Source organism: Boleophthalmus pectinirostris, unplaced genomic scaffold (genome assembly GCF_026225935.1).
Source record: "Boleophthalmus pectinirostris isolate CB_2022bp ecotype Guang Dong unplaced genomic scaffold, ASM2622593v1 HiC_scaffold_22, whole genome shotgun sequence".
Taxonomy (NCBI): domain Eukaryota; kingdom Metazoa; phylum Chordata; class Actinopteri; order Gobiiformes; family Gobiidae; genus Boleophthalmus; species Boleophthalmus pectinirostris.
Window position 1 is genome coordinate 22,184,013 of NW_026571190.1, and position 25,427 is coordinate 22,209,439.

The 25,427-nt window shown below is 38.3% G+C and overlaps 4 protein-coding genes across 4 annotated transcripts; all 4 read right to left on the reverse strand.

Annotated features, from left to right (window-relative positions):
- Positions 1-542: 542 nt before the first annotated feature.
- Positions 543-8,230, reverse strand: slc24a2 (solute carrier family 24 member 2). The gene is made up of 9 exons (XM_020931309.2): positions 7,331-8,230; positions 4,450-4,485; positions 4,222-4,333; positions 4,071-4,154; positions 3,879-3,958; positions 3,660-3,800; positions 3,016-3,105; positions 2,312-2,478; positions 543-2,220 (listed from the first exon to the last, which is right to left on the reverse strand). The coding sequence occupies exons 1-9, from the start codon at positions 8,228-8,230 to the stop codon at positions 1,971-1,973; spliced, it is 1,860 nt and encodes a 619-aa protein (XP_020786968.1). The 3' UTR covers positions 543-1,970.
- Positions 8,231-12,137: 3,907 nt separating this feature from the next.
- Positions 12,138-14,458, reverse strand: LOC110166192 (sialic acid synthase-like). Its single transcript, XM_020931410.2, has 6 exons — positions 14,196-14,458; positions 13,649-13,864; positions 13,418-13,517; positions 12,969-13,123; positions 12,616-12,882; positions 12,138-12,528 (listed from the first exon to the last, which is right to left on the reverse strand). Exons 1-6 carry the CDS (start codon positions 14,325-14,327, stop codon positions 12,319-12,321), a joined length of 1,080 nt encoding a protein of 359 aa, XP_020787069.2. The 5' UTR covers positions 14,328-14,458; the 3' UTR covers positions 12,138-12,318.
- Positions 14,459-14,907: 449 nt separating this feature from the next.
- LOC110166235 (sialic acid synthase-like) lies at positions 14,908-17,453 on the reverse strand. The gene is made up of 6 exons (XM_020931464.2): positions 17,255-17,453; positions 16,935-17,150; positions 16,758-16,857; positions 15,892-16,046; positions 15,344-15,610; positions 14,908-15,272 (listed from the first exon to the last, which is right to left on the reverse strand). Exons 1-6 carry the CDS (start codon positions 17,384-17,386, stop codon positions 15,078-15,080), a joined length of 1,065 nt encoding a protein of 354 aa, XP_020787123.1. The 5' UTR covers positions 17,387-17,453; the 3' UTR covers positions 14,908-15,077.
- Positions 17,454-19,499: 2,046 nt separating this feature from the next.
- Positions 19,500-25,369, reverse strand: clta (clathrin, light chain A). The gene is made up of 5 exons (XM_020931344.2): positions 25,090-25,369; positions 24,420-24,448; positions 23,501-23,618; positions 23,314-23,425; positions 19,500-20,461 (listed from the first exon to the last, which is right to left on the reverse strand). Exons 1-5 carry the CDS (start codon positions 25,265-25,267, stop codon positions 20,290-20,292), a joined length of 609 nt encoding a protein of 202 aa, XP_020787003.1. The 5' UTR covers positions 25,268-25,369; the 3' UTR covers positions 19,500-20,289.
- Positions 25,370-25,427: the final 58 nt, after the last annotated feature.

Below are 25,427 nucleotides of genomic sequence, written 5' to 3' on the forward strand. Positions count from 1 at the left end.
TTATAACTCTAGCTCAGGTTGCAGTGACCTAACAGCCTATGATATGGTAACAAAGTAACTAAATATGTAATATAAATATAGTAAGTAAGCTTAAGTAAGAAAAGTACAGTTAAATTCTGCTCAAATATTTTTCTGAGTAGCCTAAAGGGTCTTTTTGACTGAATGCAACATTAGTTTCACATTTGAACTTCTTCTTGGTTACAGACGACCTGGGAATGGTTCTGTGATGGCTGAGGTATGGAACAGGTGAGTGTGTCCTTATGTTTGCATCACTGAATGAGGGAGCCTGCTGTAAGAGGCTTGTGAGGAAGTTAAGAAGATCACTGACAAATGACAGTGCAGCCTCAGCCTACAATCACTGTATCTATATTATCATATATTTTATATATTGTCTGGGGTAACACTCAAGAACAAATGCATAATAATAATAATACACTTTATTTATCAGTGCTTTTCAAAACACCCAGACATGGTACAGAGTATAAACAGATTTAAAAACAATGAAACAAGACCGAGTTGGAAGATGATGTGACTGACCACAAGCTGTTATTGAACAGAGAGTTTAGAGTGTGGATATGGGGAGTGGGAGAGTAAGGGTTAGAAGGTGGGTGGATGGAGAAGGACCAGAGGGACTGGTGATGTGAAGGTCAGATGGTACCAGCCTTGATGTGCAGGATTTAACTTTTTTTCATTAAATGAATTTGAGGTGATAATTCAGTCTTTAGAACATGAATTCTGGAGGTATTTGATTTTTGTTTATTGTACTGTTGACAGAAAATTTGTATTTGGATGTATTTTACACTGTAAGACATAATTCAAGTAGCACATAATTACAGAAAATGCCAAACATACAAACTTGTTTCTCCACATGTATTGACCCTATGCCATTTTAGCATTTGTTGTCTCAGTCTGACATTTCTCCTGAAATAATGTTCTTAAATCTATCATATGTTTTTTACAAGTTTTGATCATCCACAGAGGAATTCATTTTCAAAAGAGTGTCCATACTCTAGAATTATGAAATAAACACATATGCTGACTTTTCATTTTTTCCACCCTTCTGATTTTATTGGATGATGATTGTTAGAGGTTCATGAAAGGCTTGTAGCCACGAGGAGTGAGAGGACGAATCCAAGACCAGTGTCTGCTCTAACAACAGTCTGTTAACAAATCATTCACATTCAATAATAAACCCACGGACCCTAAATACACCCCAAATTTTCATATAATTGCCAAAAAAAGAAGAAAATTCCAGTACAATAAATTTAAATAATTAATTTAGCATCAGCTGTAATTTGTTCCTGAGCTTAATGCAGAAGTACCTGTAATCTCTATTTAGTGCATGTAGAAGGCCAACCAAGCAGTAAAGTGTGTACCATCACCTCATGAGGTCTAAGACAGATCCATGTTTGGGATACAAGAGTAGAAGAAATGCTTCATTTCATAACATACATTTTGTTTGGCTTCTTTATGTGACATTATTTCATTATCATTTGGTCAACAAAAAAATGCTGATTCTTCCAAATCTGGATTTAACAAAGTATGGTCTTAAATTCTGTAATTTGGCCATATCTAACTTCACTGTCATTAAACCACATAATATAATATTGGGTGTGAGAGCATCTAAATTGTATTGTCACTGATACAGTTAATAATGCCCAGTCTACGTAATGCTACACACAAGTCTTGAAGCATGGCCTTTTAATTAATATCCTTCTTGAACAGACCTTTCAGCACAAAGCCACAAAATCGTCTGTTGCTTTGTTTAGTCCCAGGTCCCAAACAGACGGCATTCTTTTCTGCCACAAATTTTGATGGTAGCGTTTCATTTTAAATCAGCTTCATGTTAATGTTGTGGTTTTCTATTGATGAGATTCATACAGTTTTTGTGCGGACTTGTTTTTCCACCTTTGTGGTGTGAGAATATATTCAAGTGTCTTTTGTCTTCCGTCCTTCCATGGGCTGTCCTCTCAAACTGTCACAGGGCATGTGATAATTCTGTCCTCCAGCAACACACTGACGACCAGGAACACAAAGTACAACAGAAACATGAGGAAACCCAGGAACTTGCTCATTCTCCACTTGCATGCTGCGATGGAGATAATGACGAAGAGCAGCATGAGGAAGAGCAGCACGATGGCACAAAACAGTCCATTGCTGCTCACCTCCACTGGCTTGAAGTCATTTATGATGTTGTACAAGAGCCATGGGAAGGGCAGGCTTTATGAAGGAAGAGAAGAAAGTTAAATGGTTTTAGACGTAACTTCATGGACCAGTGTGTGTTTGTGGACAAGTTATTTGTTGCACTCACCCCACTGTGATGTCAAAGATGTTGGAGCCAACAGAGCTGGAGACGGCCATGTCCCCCAGGCCTTTTCGCGCCACAATCACACTAGTGATCAAATCAGGGATAGAGGTGCCAGCTGCTAAGATGGTCAGTCCCATGATCTCCTCTGTAATCCAGAAGGTTTCTCCAACCTAAAGAATATCCCCACATCAAAAAACACCTTCAATAATATTTAATATTATTAATTTACATTATTTGTTCATGTTTCACTCAACGAGATAAGCTACAGCTGGTCTGTGGCTACAGTTGATGGAGTCACCTCTGCAAACCTAACGTCCTACGTCCATACACACCTTATTCATACACAGACAAGGAAAAGTGGCCCAAAGACAATCAAACATATTCTGTATTTGTGGAGCAAGTTATCTAATTTTTGTTGCTGTTTTGTTTTACTGTAGAGTTTTAGCTATATTCATGGTAAAGAATCAATATTTGTATTCCCACTGCATCTATTTGAATGAAGTGTCCTGAGGACTCTTTAGTCACCTTGTACCTCACAGTACAAGCTGCAGGATGGCCTTGTGCAGTTAAAATAGTCCCCTGGCTGGGGATCAGGACAGATTAACTGGCATTAGCTGCCACAGTCACACATCCAGCTCCCTGACAGTCGCTCTCTACCACAGGGTAATGTGGGGCTCGCAGTTACATAAGAAACATATGCAATGTACCTGATGAGCCCACCACACCATCAGGTATGAGAAGAATGCAATCCAGCAGATAGCACCAAGAAAAGTGACTGGAAAAAACCTTGTTGAAGTCTGAAAAAAAAACATACCATATTTACTATGGGAAAGGTCAGTAATTCCAAAAAAGGCAATTTTTTTAATAAAATGGGTAATCATTATAAACACAAGCACTTTCTCTGAGCCTTTTAATGGGGACAGGTATTACATAGAAGCATGTGCTGGTAAATGGCCAGTGTTCTTACTCATTATAGTTTGTGTAAGGTGTATGAGAAAATATGCTTTGATGGTACTGCAATGGATTGATGTCTTCATTAGGAGTGAGCAATATATTAAAAAATTTATAATATCACAATTGTTGTTCTGAAAGTATGCAAATTTAGAACATAGAGTATATAGTCTGTAAATGAAACAATGAAAAATTACAGCAAACAGAGCATTTTTGTTCATATTGACCATTAGGATTTCAGTATACATCTATCTGCAGCTCTGAATTCATAATAAAAGTTGCATGTTGCAGTCTCAACATGTAACATTATGGGGCAGGAAGTCACATTGTCAAGCCTGCTTTATTGTCATTCTGAAATGATAATTGTTTGATGATTTATCTACAGGTTAAGTGGGCTCACCTCTCTCCTAACATCAGGCAGCGTGATCCAAAGAGGAAGGACAATGGGCAGAACAATGAGGTAGGTGATGCGTTTCCTGGCAGTGTCCGGCCAAGCCAGGCTCAGAGGCTGATCTTCATCCTCCTCCTCTTCCTCTGGGCCCTAAGATAGAATCACATCCAAAATAAATCTGCAGAACAGTGTTAACGTACAGTATAGAGATAATATGGTAACTAGTACCTCATTACCACCAGCAACACCATTCATTGGTGGTGTGACTTCAACTGCCACGTTGGTGTTATTGGGTATGTTTTTATCAGCTGATAGAAAAAAAGACATAACATAACATTTAATTAAATTATCTGTGAACTGTTCAAAGTAAACAGTTTTGGCTGGTGGCTAGTCTTTGTTACACACCTTTCCTCTGCTCACCTACACCATTGGCATTTATTGTTTCCTCTTTACACTGGTGCTTGGCCATTTTGTGAAGGATTGATGCTTTTTCTTTGAATTGTCCTGAAACAAAGAAGTTCAAATGTCAGATTCGTAAAAAGATGTTGAAAGCTTGAATGCTCATTTGTACCATCACCACTAAGAGGATCCAAGGTGTGAATCATGAGCTGGAAGATGCTGTTCCTCATCAGACTGTTGTGTAGAGAGGCACAGCTTCCTTCTCTTTGCAGTCTGGGTTTAGCCTGTTCAATGGAAATGTGGTATTTAATTCACTAGTAATATTTTATGCAACAATTTCACAAAACTAACTAAAATTTTCACTAAAACTAACTAAAGTAAATATACTGGTACTACTTACCATGAGCTTGTTTTCATTTTCAATTGGTGGAGGGACCTTTAGAAACAAAACAAATATAAAGTCCACACTTCAAAATCCCTCCAAAACATTTGTTACGTATGTTGTGCATTGTGGTGTAAAGATTAACAACTGTCATCAGACATAATGGGTATGGTTAGTGCACTGCAGAAATTGAAAGTACATTGGGATGTGATTTAATCTATATTGTCAAATAAACAAATGGATACATGTTTATTCAATTCTATACTAAGAGACAAAGTAAATGCTCTATATTTGAAATATAGATAAAAACTAGCACAAGGTCTAGTTTGCACAGAAACATGAGTGTCACTACTAAAGTCCTTTGGAGAGGGGAGGGGACCCACATAAACACTGTTCAGAGACATATACAGCACAGACAAACACACTCTGTGCAGGGCCTGTTTGCCAAGAGTGAATCAGCGGAAGGAGGAAGACGGGTCTCAGGATTCAGAAACATTTCAAAGAAATGTTTGCAGAAAGCAATTCAACATTGTTACACGCAGATACGACAAACAGAATTCAAGTGCACAGGTCAATGTAATGCAGTTATCAGCATTTCATAAGAAGGTACAGTACACAATATATTATGCTACACATCACAGTCACAACCATGTTTAGATGTGCGTCCACTCAGTAAAACGGTCAGAAATGTAATACAAAAAATCACAGATCAGGTCCTTTTACATTTTGTCAGTCAATCTATATGCTTACAAGTTCCAGTGCCAGTCTAACAAGCTGCTGCTCTAGTGGCTGAGCAGTCACCCTTTAACCAGGAGGTTGATGGTTTGAATCTTGCTCAAACCTCCTGTGAAAGCATGTTTGTGTGTAGTGGTCAGAGAGGTTAGAGATTATGGGGCATCATTGGCATTAATTATGTTTAATTCATTCTGTTATGTTATCAGTCAGTGATTTAAAGTGCAAATTGTTCTCAAAATATGATTTAGTATGAATAATGTTGTAATTGTTTTAGCTAATCGGGGTTGTGATATGGAAGATATTTTATATATTAGATTGACATCCAGCACCTTCAGTCCACAGTCCCTTATAGCTGAGCCTAAGCTCTGGGTAGAGGGGGGCTAAGGTCAGTAGTTTCTCTTTGTGTTCAGTCCGTTCAGTCGTGTGACAGGCGGGTTTAGGCAGGATTAATTGGCTGACACTTTTAGAGTGGTCTTTTCTGAACCTGCGTGTGAAAGCTCGGCACCTTTCATAGGTCACTGCAGAGCTCTTAATTCACTCTCTTCTGTCCTAGAAGCTGCCTCCCCAGCAGAATCACACTGATGTCATGTATTTATTCTAAAACTTGAGGTTGCTCTTACACAGCAAATTTTAAATAAGTTTAAGTTTAAACAAATACATCAAGGACAAGACACACTAATTCTGAAGCACAAATCATGATAGTTTAGTCTCTATACATGATCGTCTCAAATTGTTCAAAAACTGTTTTTTAAATGTGCCTGGTTGTCAAGCGAGTTAGACTGGAGCTCTGACAATATGTTTGACTGTGCTTGTTGTCGTCATTGCAGTAAGCAGTTGATTAGGGGGATCAGAAAGGATTGAAGTCTTTAGTGAATTCAGCAAAAGCATCTGCTGATCTACATCCTCTATGGACACACAGTTGACAGCTGGAATAAAACCCTAACTCAGGCCAGCGATAATAGTGTAATTGGTGGAAATGCAAGGAAAATTTTCTCTTGTGTGATATGTGCTGATTTCTGCTCCCCAGTGAGTGTTGGACTATTATTAACTGCTCTAATGAGATTGGAGGGCATTAACCTGAGGATTATTGAGCAGCCACCGACATGAGGCCAAGGCAGATGGACCTATGGTGTACAGCCACAGGAGAGAAAGAGAAAGTTTGATCTAAGGTGACATATACCTGACAATAAAAACTGTGAGCTCAGGGAGGATTTTACATTGTTCGAATCTGTGGAACATGTCAAGAAATCTCAGATGCACATAAAGTCTTTCAAGCCTTTTCAAGTTCAGAATTAATTTTGAGATAAATTAATATCAAGAATATGCTTGCACTTTCATACTGATCATAGTAAAAATATAAACTGTGTATGTTTCACCAATGGTATTTGAATGTACTGTATACGCCCCTGAAGACTTGGGGAGGTTACTGAATCTATGCTATGGACAAACTGCTTATATATTGTTAAATACTATAGTTAACATTTAATTATCACCTGTGTGTTGTATGAGATTACAACATCAGAGAGCAACAGATCAGACTCCAACTGCACATTCAAACAAGAGGTACACAATCAGAGACACCATTTAAAAACTAGACCTGCCACTCAAACAAAAAGGACTAAGGAGCAGAGCCCTTGACTCTTCAAACAGGTGCACTCAACTGTTTATTCTGGGCAGTAATCAGAGTAAATTTCAAAACGATACATTTCGCAGACACTTGAATTAAGTGAAAATTGGTGCTTGTATAATAGAGGTCAACCCCTGACAATACCCTAACAACTGGAGAAACAAAGGGGTAGTTTATTATTACAGATTTGTATGAATATTTGTTATATTGCCTATTAAATCAAGTTGTATTGGGTGCATTTCCCATCCCATTACGTCACACTGTAATAAGAGCTTGAGTGTATTCTGGTCTGGACCTTGTTTTTATATAAGGAGCAGCGGATTAGGCCTGTTAGTCAGCATAGAGGTCTGCCTCTGCTTTTTGGACAAAAGCCACAGGATATCAGTGAAGAGAGGGATTCACCCCGTCTGTGCTTGTGTTGTGAAAATGCATTCAATACATTTAGAATAAAAATTTATAACTGATGACACCCTGTGAAACATAATGAAATCGAAAGGGGTTAATGAGAGATGAGATGGGTATAAGACTGTAGCTCACCTTGGGTGCACTCTCCAGTTCGTCCACCTGGTTGCTGCCTATTGTCGTCTTGATGAATAATTCTACTTTGGCATTGTACTTCATGAATGTCACGTAGCTGGTGTAGCACAGCAGCAGGCTCACACTCTCTCCCACCGTGATTTGATTGTCCAAAAAGAAATAGATGAGCATGAGGAGCCCAACAATGTAGAATGAGACATCTCTGAACAGAGGCCACCAGGTGAGGTTCAGCACCTCTTTGGAGAAAAGGGCACACATGCCGATCACAAAGAGAATGTTGAAGACAGCAGAGCCCACTATGGTACCAATGCCTACATTACTGTGTGATACAAATACTCCTATGACTGAAGTGAAGAGCTCTGGAGCTGACCCTCCTGCTGCCATGAAGGTGGCTCCTGCCACATCATCTGAGATCTCCAACTTCTCAGTGATAACAGTGAGCGCTGGGACAAAGAACTCATCGCAGACTATTGCTAAGGCTATGAACATGTACAACATGCCAAACATATGAAGCGCCACAAAGCCCTGGCGCCTCTCCTCCACAGTAAAGTAGTCTGTTGGGTAGTCCCCGTGGTTCATCTCAATGTCTGATGATGACTTCATGGCCTCTGGCGTGTCCTCTGTGACATTTGGGTGCTGCATAAGAGTCCTCCGTGGCACAGCTGCCTCTGAACCAAACACCTCTGAGTGAAGTGCCACTCCAGCCCTGGTGGTCAGAGACAAGGCACTCCATGAACAGACTGTACAGACCACCGCCAGACTCAGGATGAAACCAAAGATCCTCCCAGGCCGCAGCTTCCTCCTGACTCCATTGTAGTGCAGCCGGGAGCCACTGGGGTTGTCCAAGAGGGGGGCAGAGGGACACACATCCTGACCGTGTTGGGGCACTATGAACTCCATGTTGTTTAGTGTAAACAGCCCAGGGTCAACTATGAAGGTGGGGGCTTGACAGGACGCAGCGGTTCACCGATTTGTCTGCATGCTGCTCCGTGGTCTAAACACAGTGGAAACACTGACTTCTTTGTCCTACCCATTCAAAGGCTTCCTCATATTATTTCCTGCAGCACACAAAGTGGTATCATGATTATTAAAATAATGGATGTAACAACATATATATAAACAAAGTCTTAAGTGGAGGGTTCTCCACTTGCTTGTATCATGGAACTGTTATTGTGTAGCCCTGAATGTTCCACAATATCACATTAAATAGTTTTATTTTGCATTTATTCAATCACCAGTGTATTATTGCTCAAAAATACCTTCAAAACATGATTTTTTACAGTGAGCTTGGTCACTTCTCTACATACCTGTTTTGTCTCCATGGAGATAGATAGGTTTAATACAATACTGTGGAACTTTCCAGGCAAATAGCATAGCATCACCTTGAAAATAAGCAGATGGCACATCCACTACCAGAGAAGTTACATCTTTAAATTAGCAGTGGTATTAACAGGGTTTTGATAGAATGGCCTTCTTGACATTGTGCTGAGAACAGTGTCTCAAAAGGAGCTCTGACATTGGACAAAGCTCATTAGGATGCTATTTAATCCCTGAGAAGATATACTTAGATTATCCTGAGTCCCTGTTCACTGATGCCACAGCACAAAGTCAAAAGTGGACTTAAACCTAACAAATCATTACCAAATAAAGACACAAATCTTTGCTCTTATCTCTCTTCATCAAAAGAACAAACCTGTTGTTAAACAGATTGGTTCATTGGTGAAAGGCAGGAGAAAAGCAAAAAAAAAAAAAAAAAGACATAACACCTAAATATCTCCTGAGTTTGTTCACCATTGCATCAGAACATTGTTTAGAATCACAACACAACATTACATTATATGCATACAAGACTAATTATATTAGATACAAGACTAATTTTGTTGGTCCAAACTACTACACAATTGTAGCATATTTTGTACCTCACAAGAAAATATCCCATTGGCTGTTATCTGTCTCCATGCAGATCCAAATCCAGAATTTTGAATGTAAATGAAATATTGTCCTGGTAAGAGTCCACCTCTACAGGTAAATCCCTTAAGATTTCGGATGCAGAGCCCAAATGGAGATCTCATACGCCAGGTCAGGAGCCAGGACTGATGACTCCTCCTACTTCATGACCACTCCCCCTTGTCATTTACTCTTGTCTCCATAGCATCGTCTGAGGGCTCAGATTAGTCAATTTATCTAACGCTGTCCATTTATTCCAGATAAACATCCACCATCACCTGGCAGTAAACAGACCTATGTATAGTTAACCCTCACAGCTTCTCAAGGGAGGCTTCAGTAGATCATAAAGTGCTGCTGAAAACTGCTCACTTATGTAATAAAAAAATCTAATTATATCAGCTGAGACACGATATAATATTTATCCAGAATTAATTTAAATTTAATTTGAAGTCTTAAGGTTGCACTGAGGATGGCTTTGCCTGGGAGCATGTGAATGGTTGAATCCAGGTTAGGGTTTACACGTGAGAACTAAGCTCCATTAGCTAACTGTGCAAACTATCTGACCTGTGTGACTGAGCGGGACCATATTACTGCCCCAATGCTATAGATATATTTATTTATTTTAGGTCATTGTCTGTTTATACTGCTTTTGACATTCCTAGAATATTTAAGAACAATTTGATTTAAATACCTGTGGGTCTGAGCTGTAAAATGTTGAAATTTTAGATTGTTTTCTATGAAATAGTTTTCCCATAAACTGTAAAGCCAGGAAGCAGGTACTTCTTTCATTGGAAACATTTTGTAGTTGTAACATGCATCATTAATAATAGATAGTGTAAATGTTTTGGTTCTGCTGTCAAAAACTGCTTTTTTTATGTCCATCCTCGATAACCCCCATCACCCTCTGCACAGCACCATCACCGGACAGGAGAGCACCTTTGGGGATAGGTTGTTCCTGTTCCAGTCCTGTTCCGCAGACACACTCTGGAAGTCATTTGTTCCGCACGCCATACAGCTATACAGCGCATCTCTATAAATTTAATTAAGGCTTTATTATTATTATGTATCATTGTTGCTGCCAAAAATATATATGTTGGGATAAATAAAGTATTTAGCCATCTATTTATTAATGTGAGAAAAGGCCCTTGATCCAAGTGTGTCTTTTGGTTTCTATATTAAGCACTAAAAAAAGCCTGAGATGTTACGTAACAGTAAGCTCACCTGAACTGCCCACTGGGAAGTACATCTCCTACATGACTCTACTCTAAATAGATATTTTTTGTAAAATCCCTTACGTCTGAAAATGTTAAATAATAATAATAGTAATAATAATAATAATAATAATAATAAAAAGATGGTAACTATTATACTAAAAGTTTGATTGTGTTTTGTAAAATACAATATATTTGTGGTAAAAAGTTAAATTATGTTAAATTAATCAAAGCTTAACAATATTAAACTGGTAAATTGTGTTATCGGGTTTAAAGGTATGAGAAACATGAAACATTATAAATTATTTCAAAGGTAGGCAGCAAGAAGTGACTGAAATGATCTTCTGTGAAGCTTGGATAAGGAGCTTACATACTAAATCTGTTGCTGAGTTTATTGTGGTAGCTTGCTTGGCCAAGCGTCCTAATCTGTGAGATCAATATAATGAGTCTAATATTAGACAGTTATAAGTAAATTTGCATCTATAATAACGATGCAAAAACGATAGTTTTTGGATTCTATAATATAGTGATGTGAGAAGAGCCAGCCTGCTGATTACATTGTACTTTGCCATGAAATATGCAAAAAGTAAACAAACACACCTGATAATTTCCATTATCGATTACTCTCTAGAATTCAAAAAATGTATTGTAATGTATCAGAACAAAACTCTACATTATAACAAAATTAATTTGATCTGCCGAACAACTGTATTAAATATTATAGGCCTATAGAATGCTATGCTGTCATCTGAAACCCAAGGCTCTATTACCTAGACTTGTTTAAAGTGATTCTTTGTTGATGGTCTGCTCACTGGTCTCTCCAAACGAGCTGTGAGACAGCTGCAGAACATCCAGAATGCTGCAGCTCGGGTCCTTACTCGAACTAGGAAGTACGAGCACATAAGTCCTGTGCTCAGGTCTCTGCACTGGCTTCCTGTGGCTCAGAGAATAGACTTTAAAGCAGCTCTGCTTGTGTACAAGTCTCTCCACGGCCGAGCACCAAAGTACATCTGTGACATGTTAGTGTCATATGAACCATCTCACACTCTGAGGACCTCAGGGACCGGCCTCCTGTTGGTGCCCAGAGTCAGAACTAAACAAGGGGAGTCAGCGTTTCAGGTTCATGCAGCTAAAACCTGGAACAGTCTTCCTGAACATGTGAGACAGGCCTCTTCTGTGACACTGTTTAAATCCAGGCTCAAAACATTTCTGTTTAACTGTGCATATAACTAAAAGGTTATCATTCCGCACTCTTCTCTCCAATTCATGTCTCTTTTTTAAATTTTTATCTTCATGATTATTTATGTTTTGATTTGTTTTTATTATGATTTTAATGTATTTCTTATTCTGGAAAGCACTTTGAATTACTTTGTGTACGAATTGTGCTATATAAACTTGCCTTGCCTTTGTTAATTTGTATATTTAAGGCCCCCATTCTAACATAGCAACTTCAAGTTCCAAATTCTATGAATTTGAGAGAGCATAATGTTAAATACATGTAACTGCAGCTTCTGACGCAACCCTGGCTCAGCACTGATATCATGAAGTAGGAAAATAAGAAGTAATGGTCATACTCTTCTATTACTGAGAAATATAACTGATTTGTCATTACACAGATTAACCACAAAGAATCCAAGATTGGAACCATATTATTTTTTCAGAACAATTTTATTTTTAAATCAAGTAAAAAGTCAGTTTTATCAAATCTGATCAAATTGTTGGCACCTCCCTCAAATTATTGAGGAAAATAAGACAGGTCTTGTTTTAGAAACCTTAAATAAAAAGGGTCATTCTTTACTTTGAAAGTCATTTCAAATGTTATTATTGCCTTCAGGATTTAACTCTCTTGCCATAACTGTCTACAACTTCAGGTGTAACACTCTCGTCCTCATCCACGTCCTCGGACACGGACTTCCCGACCAGCTGGAAAATGTCCTCTGCAGCAACACCCATCGGCTCAGCCACCTTCACGGTCAACATGTCCAGACTCAGGACAGTGCCTTTGGGAATCTTCACTTTAGCCACGACTGATTTTCCAAGCTGTATAACACAAGGTGGATAGGGAAACATCTAAGAACACAGGTTTTCTTTCAGGGTTTTGTAAAGATTTGAGACTAGGCACCAAACCTTGTCATGACATGGCTTCTCACAGGCTAACATCTGCTTGATGCCAGTGCCCAGCGCTCTCTCCACCAAACGAATTGAACGGACGAGCTCCGCTAACTCAGAGGGCACCAGAGACGCTTCATGGTCACTGCCCTTCCACGTCTTGTCCAAAGTGACATGTCGCTCCACAATCTTTGCCCCCAAAGCGACAGCTGCCACTGAAATACTGATGCCAGACTCATGACCAGAGTAACCAATAGGTATATCTGGAAACTCTTTCTGGTATTCCTGCAAATAACAAAATGAAAGTACTTAAATAGTTTTGCTCTATTTATCCTATTTTAGCTAAGGACAAAATACACATGATGTCTTACAGAAATGACTCTGAGGTTGACATCCTCTGCTTCGAGAGGATAGGCACTGGTGCACTGCAGAATGGCAAAGTTCTGATTGTGTTTCTTCACTGTCTGATACACGCGCCGCATCGTCTCCATGGACTGCATCCCACTAGACACCACCATGGGACGTCCTGACATAACCAGCCCAAAGCATTACAAAGTAGCATCACTTAATTTTTAATACCAGGATGTAATACTAAAGAATAAGATCCGCTGATTTAATATGTAATGCATTAAAAACTGTTTAATTTGTTTTTCCACAAATTTGCAATGGAATTTTCTATTCAATTACTGATTATGTGGTTATTAATTACCATTTATTATGATCAGCCCCTAACAAGCTTTCAAACTTTTTTTTCCCCTGAGAAAAAATATGGAGAAGGAATATGGAAAAAGTCATAGTAATCAAGAACTGGTTCTCTCACCCTTTTGTGCAGTTTTCTCTAGATAAGGAAAGTTGTTTGTATCCCCAGACCCCACTTTGAAGAAAGGCACATTAAGATCATGAAGAAACTCTACAGCCATCTACAAAACAAAAGTAACAATTTGTTAAAAAAAATAAATAAATAATAAAATAAAAATAATAATGATAATAATAATAATAACCTGTAGTCAGCTCTTTGTAATATAACGTTAAATATTAAGTCTTTCCTCACCTCGTCCATTCCTGACGCAGTGAAGTAGATCCCCACCTCCTCGGCGTATTTCTGCAATTCCCTGTATTGCTCATGATTGAACTCTAGATGGCGTTTGTGCTCTCCATAAGTTTTTCCCCATGAATGTTTGGAGGTGTAAGGCCTCTCCAGAGCTTTCTTGTTGAACTTGTACTCCAGTTCACTCTTCTGAAATTTGGCACAATCAGCTCCGCAATCCTGTGCAATCCAGAAATGAGCCACAATTTTGAAAGAGAGATCAATAATGAGACTGTGATGCAACGCCATCGTGTCGTAGCGGTCAGATGAAGTCATTACACATTATCTTAGACTAAACCACTTTGCCAGCAATACTACAATTTATGACTATATAGCTTATTGCGTTTGGAAAAAATAAAAATTTACTTTTTGTATAGTTTTTTCCCCTCAACCTCAAAGTCTATGTTCCATGCACAGCCTATAATAGTAAAAATAGTTCAGAAGGACAAAACACTTGGAACTTTAGTTTTTGTTGTACACAAATCGTTTCGCCGATTTAAATGCAAGTTACCTTTGCCATTTTGATCATCTCCTTGGCTATTTCAATATCTCCTTGGTGATTTTGTCCTATTTCGGCAATAATAAAGCACGGATGAGAACCTCCAATCATTCTCCCCGGACATAACTCAAACTTCAGAGGCATTTTCCTTAATGACACGAGTACAAAAGACAACACCCTGAAGTCAATGCACGCTGCGACTTGGCTCCGGTTTGGCTCTGAACATAGATCTATAATGGCTCTGAATGAAATGTCAGAACCCGGAACCAGGATGTGACTGCTTCAGATCAAATTTCTATTTCCGGGAGATAACAAAATAAAACATAACTATTAACCACGGATCTATTAAAAATAACTAAGCTATAATAACTAAAATAATAAGCTATTAACTCCATAATCATTTTAAGGATTTTTTTTCTACACAAAAATAGATTCTTTAAGAGTCGAAAAAACTTTAATGTTTTTCATAAATAACTTGTTATTCTTTTCTCTGAAATTTATGAAACAAAAATCTGCTGTAGAACAATTGAAATTAATGGAAAAACTACAATTTTATTCCATCTTTTCTTGTATATTTATGTTATTACTCTTGCCTCTTGTACGTCTTTTGTTTGGCATGTATGAAAATGACTGCAAAAGCATTTAATTATTTCCTTAATAAATAAAACAAAAAACAAAAAAACAGAAGCAGTGTTAAACTCAGCATGGGTGAACATGAATCCACTTTTCTTTTTTTTTCATAACTTTAATTATATTCAATTAAAAGTCTTTGAGGTTCACAAGTCAAACATGCATGTTTCTTCCTGTACAACCTAAATACAAAATAACTTTAAGAGAGGTCTCTGTATATGTTAGATTCTATGTAGGGTACTTCATGTTGTGAATGTTCAGATATTAGATATCGCCCTCGATCATGCTGGGCAGGATGCTATCATCAAAGGCCACGTCTACTTTAAGCTTCTTGCCCACAAGCAGCTGCATTTTCTCTGGAGCGATTCCTTTAGGTTCGCCCACTTTCACTGCAAACATGTCAAGACTCAGCACTGTGCCCTTGGCAATGTCCATCTTGGCGATTACGGACTTCCCAAGCTGAAATTAAAAAGATAGTGTTGTGCTGATTAAATTTAACCTTATAGATGCAGATTTTGAATGGCACCAACCTTATCATGGCAGTTCTTCTCAGAGGGAAGCATCAGCTTGGTGGGAGATCCCAGAGCCATCTCGACCAGTCGAATGGCCCTGACCAGCTCGGCTAGCTCAGAGGGGTCCAGTGAAGCCTCATGGTCATTACCTTTCCAGGTTTTATCTAGAGTCACATGACGCTCTACTAATTTGGCCCCCATCGCCACGGCAGCTACTGAAATATAGATTCCCTGTTCATGTCCCGAGTATCCAATGGGAATGTCTGGGAATTCTTTTTGGTATTCCTTCAAGAGGGGGAATAGTAATTAAGCAGCAATAATAATGGATCTAAGGTTGCCACAGGTAGAAAATATTGTAAATACTATGTGGAGATTCTGTTGTGAATACAACAGATGTGTAACGGATGTGTGATTATTGCTATTTCTTTGAAAAATACCATATAGACCTAATAACTACAAAAATACTACACCAGAAAGACATAATCACATATATTATAGAATTGGAAAACATCTACCTAGCTTGCTCACAATGCATCGTGTGTTCCCATTACTAACATGTCTTTTACCTTGATCACATTCAGATGGGCATCTTTGGGATCCAGAGGATACGCAGAGGTGCACTGGAGGATCGTGAAGTTCTGGTTGTGCTTCTTCACCGTCTGATAAACTCGTCGCATTGTTTCCATAGACTGCATCCCACTGGAGATTACCAAGGGACGTCCTGATGGGGGAATTACATTAAATCAACTGTTATTTCTATCTCATATCTATTTTAATGAAATTATTATTTGTATGTCCAGTACCTACCCAATGTGTGAATACATGCTCTTGTAATGAGCATAAATTATGTACCAAAATACAATGTAAATACACAGCATATATTTTCATAATATAAACATAATAAATAATAAAATCAAAACTAAGGTGTGCCTAACAAACACAGTGTCTCAGTCAGTCCTATTTATGTCAGTTACATATTATAGTCTGGATGACCCAGGTAGTAATTTTCATTGTCCCTGATGTTTACTTATCTCTTTGCAGTATTTAAACCCATTTAACCAAATAATATGCTGACTCAAGAGTTCTAGATAGGTAAGTGTATTATCGATCAAAAATCAGATGTTTTTATTTTATTTATTTACTTATGCATCTGTCCTTGTTACAGAAGGTTTTTTGCAGGTGTTATAGAGTCTGTATAATGCAGTTAATAATTATCATTGTGAAAATGTTATTTGAATAAGCACTGCCACACCCATGTGCTGTATGACTTCATAGCACATTGCAGTTTGGAGCACTCAGGTAAAGTCATTGTCTCTGATGTGCACTCTTCTTTTTTCGTCAGTTACATTTTTACTTTTTGTATTTGTTATTTGTATCTTTGTCAGTAAGATTTTCTTTTGCAACCATATCTGCAACAAAAACTCAAACTTACCTTTTGTAGCAGCTTTCTCTAAATAGAGAAAATTATTAGCATCACACGAGGCGACTTTGAAGAAAGGGACACCTAACTCATGAAGGAACTCTGTAGCCATCTGAGGACAGATTAACATACATGCTCTGAAAACAGTGATACTGATTCATTTCTGTAAGACATAAACAGACACTTTACCTCATCCATTCCTGAAGCAGTGAGGAAAATGCCAATCTCTTGGGCATACTTTTTTAGTTCCCTGTACTGATCATGGCTGAACTCCAGATAACGTTTGTGCTCTCCATAGGTTTTCCCCCAGGAGTGTTTGGAGTTGTAGGGGCGCTCCAGAGCACGCTTGTTAAATTTACACTCCAATTCACTTTTCTGGAATTTGGCACAGTCAGCTCCACAGTCCTGAGATAAAATGGTTAATGCCACCAACACGGATGAAACAGGAACCAAAGATGAATGTAGTTGGTGAATACTTTGTGGCACCACACACATTTGAGCATATTTACCTTTGCCATCTTGATCATTTTCTTAGCAATCTCAATGTCTCCTTGGTGGTTTTGTCCAATTTCAGCAATCACAAAGCATGGCTGGGCTCCCCCAATCATTCTACCAGGACAGAGCTCAAACTCCAAAGGCATTTTGCAAAAAAGAGTCAATTACGTTTAAAAAAAAACAAACAAAAAAAACTCAGGTGTGCACTGTCTGTTGGACTGTAACAATGTGAATTGAAAACTGGGTGAGTGAGGTTTTATACTGTCAATGACCCGCCTCTATAAATACTCCACAGCAGGTGCCAGGTATGCAAAGCCAGAGAGACACCTCACTCAATAGATAGATAGATAGATAGATAGATAGATAGATAGATAGATATTTTATTGATCCCAAATGAAATTTTATACAGTAATGGTTTCTGCCCAGGGGCCCCCACTACTCACTGTCAATTAAGTCTGTAATAAGCCTCCCTCAAATGTGTCATTTGGTAATATTTTTATATAAAATATTAAAGTAGCATGCAGCGGACACTTTACCGTGTTTATTTGCTGTTATTTATTTTATTTTATTTGTTTCCTGTTCTATCTAGATAATCAATTCCTCAGGTTATGCATCTTGCTTGTCTGTAATTTGCATCTTGTGTGAAGAATAGAACTTAATTTGATTAGATTTGAGAATTGATTTTCTTATGAATTAGTACCACCTTGAACAGGTCCTAGTCTAAATCTGAGAAGGAACATAATTTACATACTTTAGATATACACATTTTGTCCTGTTCCCAGTGTATGTTGAACTCCCTCAGGGCTGCTCTTTGTCATTGATAGATTGATTGTCAGTTCATTGTTTTTAAGGAAGAATTTCTAGGCGCAGTCAGGGGCGGAGGGGGTCCTGCAGCATGCACTGGGGCAGTCTGCAGCTGAGTGTGAAGCTGCTAGGATGAACATCAGCTCCTCCAAATCTGAGGTCTTGATTTGCGACTGGAAAAAGGTGATTTGCCCTCTCCAAGTGGGTGGAGAGTCTCTACCTCAAATGGAGGAGTTCAAGTATCTGGGGAGGGTTGGAGCATGAGATTGATAGTGCAGCATTGTGGTGAGGAAGGAGCAGAGTTGAAAGGCAAAGCTTTCGATTTACCGGTCAAACTACATTCCTATCCTCACCTATGATTGTGAGTTTTTAGTAATGCCTGAAATGACAAGATTGTGGATACAAATGGTCAAAACGAGTTTCTTCTGCAGTGGAAAGGGTGAGAAGCTTGGAGTAGAGCCACTGCTCCTCCATGTCGAGAGGAAAGGGAAGTTAGGCCTCCCTGCTCAGACTACTGGCTCCTCGAATCAGCCCAGGATAAACAGAAGAAAAGAGATGGATGGAGTTATAGAGCCCAATAGGAATATGCTATTGTGAGGAATAACTTTTAGATATGACCATACTTTTACTTACATTACAATAAATGAACTGTAATTTAAATGCATAGTTAAGGAGCTCAAATGGAGTAGGTATTAATGTGTTTTTGTAGTTTTTCTAAATGTTGGTTTGTAGGTTGTTTTACTATGAATAGATAAATTGTAGTTTACCTACAGAATATGACTAATTACTGTGATGTCTGAAGTGAGTCGTTTTGGATCCAGTAACAGCTCACAGCTAAGTCCCTCATCCACAGAGGCTATTTCTGTGGGAGCCATTCAGACTATTATATGATGTAATTTAAAGAATTTTAAGAAGGTATAAACAAACAGAAGAGCATGAACTACTGACTAGATTTAAAGTTTGGGGATCAAAGAAAAGAGAGTCCTGCATTTACTGCAAATTCGTAACACACAAAGCCACTTCCACAGATTTGACTGAGGACCACACCTTTAATTGGGTTTAGTTAAATTTTTCTCACACAATTATTTGATGGAATATTGTGCTTAAAATGTGCATTAAAAACAAGGGAGGGCATAGACAAATTCAGCAAGAAGTCATACTGAAAGAGGTAACAGCAAACTTTTAACTACAAAAGTAACTCACTACTTTTCAACAGTAAAAAATAAGTTTGCAGAATACTTTAAAAATGGTCTGTTTTGTATGGTAAAATTTGTATTATTTTCATGTAAAGATGAAAAAGCTTTGCTGACCAGTTCTGGAAATCCAATGCATGTTTAATTAAATCAAGTTAGGCACAGGTTATGTTGCATACAAAAAATAGGGTTTAGTTTGGGAACCATTTGACAGACTTGACAAGACATGTCAAGTCATGTTAATCAATAAAACTGAGAACAATGAGTTTTTCTGTTTGTTTGTTTATTGATATTGAAATTAAAGGACAATGGATGCACATGGTCAAGGAACAGCTAACAAATATCTAGTTTTAACATCACAATCGAAATTCATTGATTTTGTTTATTTATATATAGACTTTTGTTTATTTATATATAGACTTTTGTATATATGTACATAGGTGTCCACAGAGTACATACACACACACACGCGCAGACATAAAAACTATATTGTAATGACTGGTCTTATATTACTTCCTGACAGAGAAAACTTCATAATAAATGCATAGATTGGAAAATTGAACATTAGCCAAGAGCAGGCTTCACACATAGTTTAGAGTACACACTGAACTTTAGTTTTACAGTTTGGTCCTTAAAAAAAAAAAAAAAAACACTTTTAAAAGTTTTACATGAGGTGAGTGGACAAGGGGTACATCACACATGATATTAACACTACGACCGGTAAGAAAACAGCATCTGCGGAAATTATAGTCTGAAGATTGAACTGCATGTAGTGTGACTAAAAGTGTAAACTCAGACTCAACCCTTCCCTTTTTATGTCACGAGTTGGAGCTGCTAATAAAGATATTTCTAATTTTATCTGGCTGTAAGAAATATTTTATAAACCTATATTCGGATTACTGGGAGCTGGTGCTTGAGGTTGGATAATAATGTATAATACGTCGAATGAGTGGAAACCGAGCTGACCTCTCCCATGTTTGCTGTGCAGACAGGTAGGCGAGTGGAGCAGGGTGCACTGTTGATAATGTGAGATGCTCTGAGCAGTATGGTACCTAACGGACCAGAGGAGACTGCTTGAGGGAGATGAGCACGGAGCGCATGCGAGACACATCTTTGGCCTGTTTGCTGGACTTGGGGTTGAAGTCACAGAGGCGGGCCACGCGCTCCCACTCAGTTCCAGGGTTGTTTTCATCCAGATCTGAAATCATAGCCTCTTCAGCAGCCCTAAACCAGAGGGGAGGAGACAGGGACGGGAGAGAGAAGAGATTTAGCGAAAACGAAGAGGTAAGAGACACATATAAACAATCCTGAAACTGCTGATGACTGGTTATAGGAGCCAAATCTCCCTTTTACTTTACGGAGCTTCAAGGTGTGGCCACACTTTTGTCAGTTAATGCTTTAGTGAGTCTAATTCAGGATCACACACCACAAGACACAAATGATTGACAATGCTAATATTACAGGGAGGCTTGGTCTATAGTGCATTAATCAGTGTCTTATAACTTAAAAGGGAAATGTCAAACAGCCTAAAGCAAATTTAGTTGGTTAAAAATGCATGAAAGCATATTTAAACTTGTCCCTAGGAAATTTAGGATGATTTTATTTATTCATAGAAAACAATTATAAATTATAATTATAAATATACTGCACTTTTAATTTCTGGGACAAGTTTTTTTTTTTAACCAACCTCAAAAATGAAGCTCTACTGGCTCGTTGGCCATGCACGCAGCTGCAGCTAAAATAAAATCAAATACATTGTTCTGGTAGTTTGACAAGCCCCAACACAACACCACCTTATTGGTTTTAATTCCACTGCCATTTCCAAGTATACCCTCAAAACAAAAGAATAAATAAATGCATAAAACAAGTACAGCAGGGATAGAGAGGACCACAGCACCACGAATGGGATAAAACAAAGAAACTAACTTCGCTAATGCAGTGGTATTAACAGCCCCTATGAAGAATAACATTGATCATACATATTCTGGAGTATGTTTTTACTTAACTGGTCTAGGCGGTAGCAAGGATGGTTAATGTGTGTGCTTTAAAAAAGATGCATAGGAAAAGAAAACAGGTTTACAAGTCAGAATTTAGAAGAAAGAGAGCAGAAAATCAAAATGAAAGACAATTCAGCAAGATGTTAAAAGCATGCATGCAAAGGTTTACAGAGCTTTGTGCAGGCTTTTTAAAGACTACTGCGATAAAATGGCTGCACGCTGTCCCTGATGTCAAATACCAATTATACTATAACTGCATCATACTGTACATAACGATTACATGGATCTCCAACACACTAAATTTGAGGCACATTGAGTATGTAAAAGGGACACAAATACATCAGTCAGGGGTAAGGCTGCGAAATAAGGAGCACAAAAAAGGGAAAAGAAAGCGTGTATAATGAAACGGCAGGCCTAGTAAACTGAAGAAATATTGAAGTCACTGTAACATCGATATCTATTTGGACAAATATAAGGAATCTGCCCTCAGAAATGTTCTCTTGTTCTATTGTTCTCAAATGCTACACAGATAGGAGCTCAGAATTGAAGAATGATTTTTTTGTGCTGATATCGTCAATGCAGCAGAGGGGAAGCAGAGGACACAGACCATTTGAAGCATCGTGTGTCAAACAATATAACCAGTTGAGAAAGTAAACATACTCATACTACATCATAAACAAAACTACATACAGTAATTTCTTTGTCTTTACATCAATTGACAAAGCAAAATGTTTGACAAATAGTTGTCAATAACAACCACAGCAATTGGCAAATGTATGTGACCAAGCACATATTTAAGATTAGTCAAATCATCTCATCTTCCAATTTAACTCATTAAAACATACACAATTGCTTCAAACAGTGGTCCCAAGCCTTTTATTTTTATTTTTTTTACGTTTAAAAATTGGGGAAAGCTTTAGATGTAGAAATAATAATTTTGGTGATTTCATGATGAGGTGGTCATTTTGAATGCATGCACAGCCAAGGCAGAGATGTGCAGTGCTATCTGTACATCATGCTGGCATATATTGAAATGCAAATTAATACAAGCATCAATCAGCAAGCAATGACATTCACATTAATAGACGGATCTTAATCACTAATGAACAAAGTTGGTCTGGGTCCAATTAAAGACATCACTACACATGGAGACTATTCAGGGATTAGATGCCAGGAGGAGGGATCAGTGAAGGCAAACCAAAATGGAGAAGATGGGTTAGTTGAAGCCACATACACATAACCAATGAGATCAGAGAACGGCTGTTTGTAGAAGTCTTCATCCAGAACCCTGGGCAAACGTCCACCAAGGACAGCATTGAGAGAGAAAAGTGGTAAAGACAGGATTGAGACAGTGGAGAGAGCCCAGTGGTAAAAAGGTATGTGTTCCAACATACCAGTGTACAATTGCCACATAGTGAACAAAACAGGCATGCAATAGGAGTGGCAAAGCAATTAATTCAATTAGTACATTACTATATGTTATAATTATTTCAACAAGATATACTTGATGAACAAAAGGTTTAGTGGGATTGAAGTTCCTTCAGTGTCACTTGTGAGTGTAAGTGGGTCTTATGTTCACAGATGCAAGCTGCTCCGGTTAGCCTTGAATTTTTCCAGAAGTCTAGTAGTTTGCTAAAATTGTAATACTTGTATCAGCATACACACAACCTTCATTTTTGTCACAGAACTCACAGTGCAACTCAACTTCTCGTTAGCATCTTTGTTCTGCAACATGGAGCAAAGCTGTATTGCTCTCCACTGCTCAATGCTCACAAACATAAGCTACCAAGTGACCTGTGCTCATCCACGTGTGGACCAGAGGATTTTATGTGCAAATTAATCAGGCAATATCACCACTCCATTTAAGCACTGTGCTTCTCCAGTCAAGTAAGTCTCCCAACATAATTTCCCAAACTTATGTGAATGTTTGGTAAAAATAGTCTGCAATTAATTTGTATCAATTCATAAATAATGCAACAATGTGTTTTGTATGAGTTAAGGCATTATCTCTGATAACCCTATCTAAAAATACATAGTTACAAAATGTTGTCTTCCTTTTCTATGGTCCTGCTGAGGTACCTGTTATTGGTCTTGGTTTTTTCCAGCTGCTCATTCTGTCTGGCATGCCACTCCTCCAGTTCTGCCTTAGCTTTCTCCTTCCATTCTGACTCCTGTTTGCGAGAATTTGCATCTGCAAAGATATAAATAAAGTCTAACTGTATGATTGTGTTCAATACAAAAAACACAAAATAACATTGTCTGTTACCTAGCACCTCCAGTCTCTCGCTTTGCTCTTCTCTCCACTTGCGTAGGCTTTCAGGCTCAGCCTGTAGACGATCAGCATTGGAAATAGCTGCATAGGCATCTGAAGGACCATTGCTTTCCTGAAATATAATTTTTGTAACATTAACTTAATTGAAACTACTTTATGTTACTGACACAAAGCAAGACTGACTGATTGACTGTATTTAATCGACATCCATTAGCTATCAGCTATTCTTCCTGGCGACCTATGGAGCATGTTTTGGGTTGATGGGGGAAACCAAAGTGCCCGGAGGAAACCCATCCAGATATGGTGAAAACATGCAAACTCCACACAGAAAAGCCCGGGCAACCTGGGGAAACCAGAACCTTCTTGCTATGAGGCATAAGTGCTAGCCACTCAGCCACCATGCGTGCTAATTAACTGTAAAAAAAAAAGTGCTGGGAAGGAAAATGTTACTTTACATTGTGCTCAACTGTATATTCATCGGAAGAGATAGTCAAAAATCCTTGCCTTGGCAAAATAAGGATATGTTGCAAGCCCAGCAGAGGAAAGGGCTGTTGTGACATTTCTGAGGATAACAGTGAAATCACTGCTCCAGTATTTTTAGCTTTTATCTTTAAAATTTGAACACATTGTTCTTGTTTAAAGAAAATAAAAATACTTAAGGAGCGTAAGTGAACTGAGAATGTGATTTTGTCAACATGTATTTTGGGTTGTTTTTCCTGTTGTGGACTTAAAGTAATTATGGACTTTGTCTTTTTTTTTTTTTTTACAACACTGAAATAGTACAGTTTTTTAGTGCAGTTCATAGACATCCACCATAAAGACAGTCAGCAGTTTCATTTTGGTAAGATACAGTCTGGTTCAAAGCTCTGCTCACATCTACCTCTAACTATGATTTAAGACATTAAACAGTTACCCCATGTAGGTCTCCGTTGATGGCACCATCTAGAGGAAAACAGTAACATATATACACAATTACAAGTTTGTAGGAAGCAACAATAGACAAACAGACCAAAGTAGACCATTTAAGAGTCTAGGCTATATTCTGCCTATCTCGCATATTAGTATGAATAGTGACTGAATAATGAGCTTCATTAACAGGAAATAAGTCACCCGGTTAAAGATCGTTCTTCTGTTGTTTTTTTAAGGGCTGGTCTGGTTCTCCGCTGCAGCTACACGTAACATTACGGTCACCTACGTCCCAGTGTCAGGTTCAATGACTAATGTTACTCCTCCAGTATTCAGGCGGCCTATTGAGTGTATTATATCTAGAGTATTATATATTTTTTAAGGACAGACAAATACCGCATAGCATTTCAAGGCACTTCAATATGCTGTAGTAACTGAAGATATGATGGAAAATAACGAAAAATAGAAAAAGAAATACGACTCAGTGTAATCAATATCAATGAATCGCTTAACAGGATAATGTTAGCAAAAACCCAAGAGCGCAAGGACTTCACAAAAACACAAATACCCCATCATACCCAATACAACCAAATATTACACGACTCATTCGTAGCAACATAAAACACAAGATTATGCAACGCTAGCCAGAAAATATAGAGATGATTATAAGGACTGACCATTAGAGTCTCCCATGGACGAGGGTACCTCTCCACTGTCCAAGATGCTGAAGCCCTCGTCGTTTTCAATGCCCGCTATTTCGCTTTCCTGTTGGGCCAGAAACGCGGCTGCTGGGTCCTCCTCGGAACCAACGCCATTGCCTGCGTTTGGTGCATTTAACATATCAAAATCATCCATTGTAAGTAATTTTGCTTTGGGTTAAAAACAGGCAGGTGTAACGGTTGACCAGAAGCGATTAGCAAGGAGAAGGGTATCAAAAAACAGCCAACCTAGCAAAGCGGAAACTGGTCACTGACCAATAGTAAAGCAGATCACATGACTGACAGTGTTATCTACC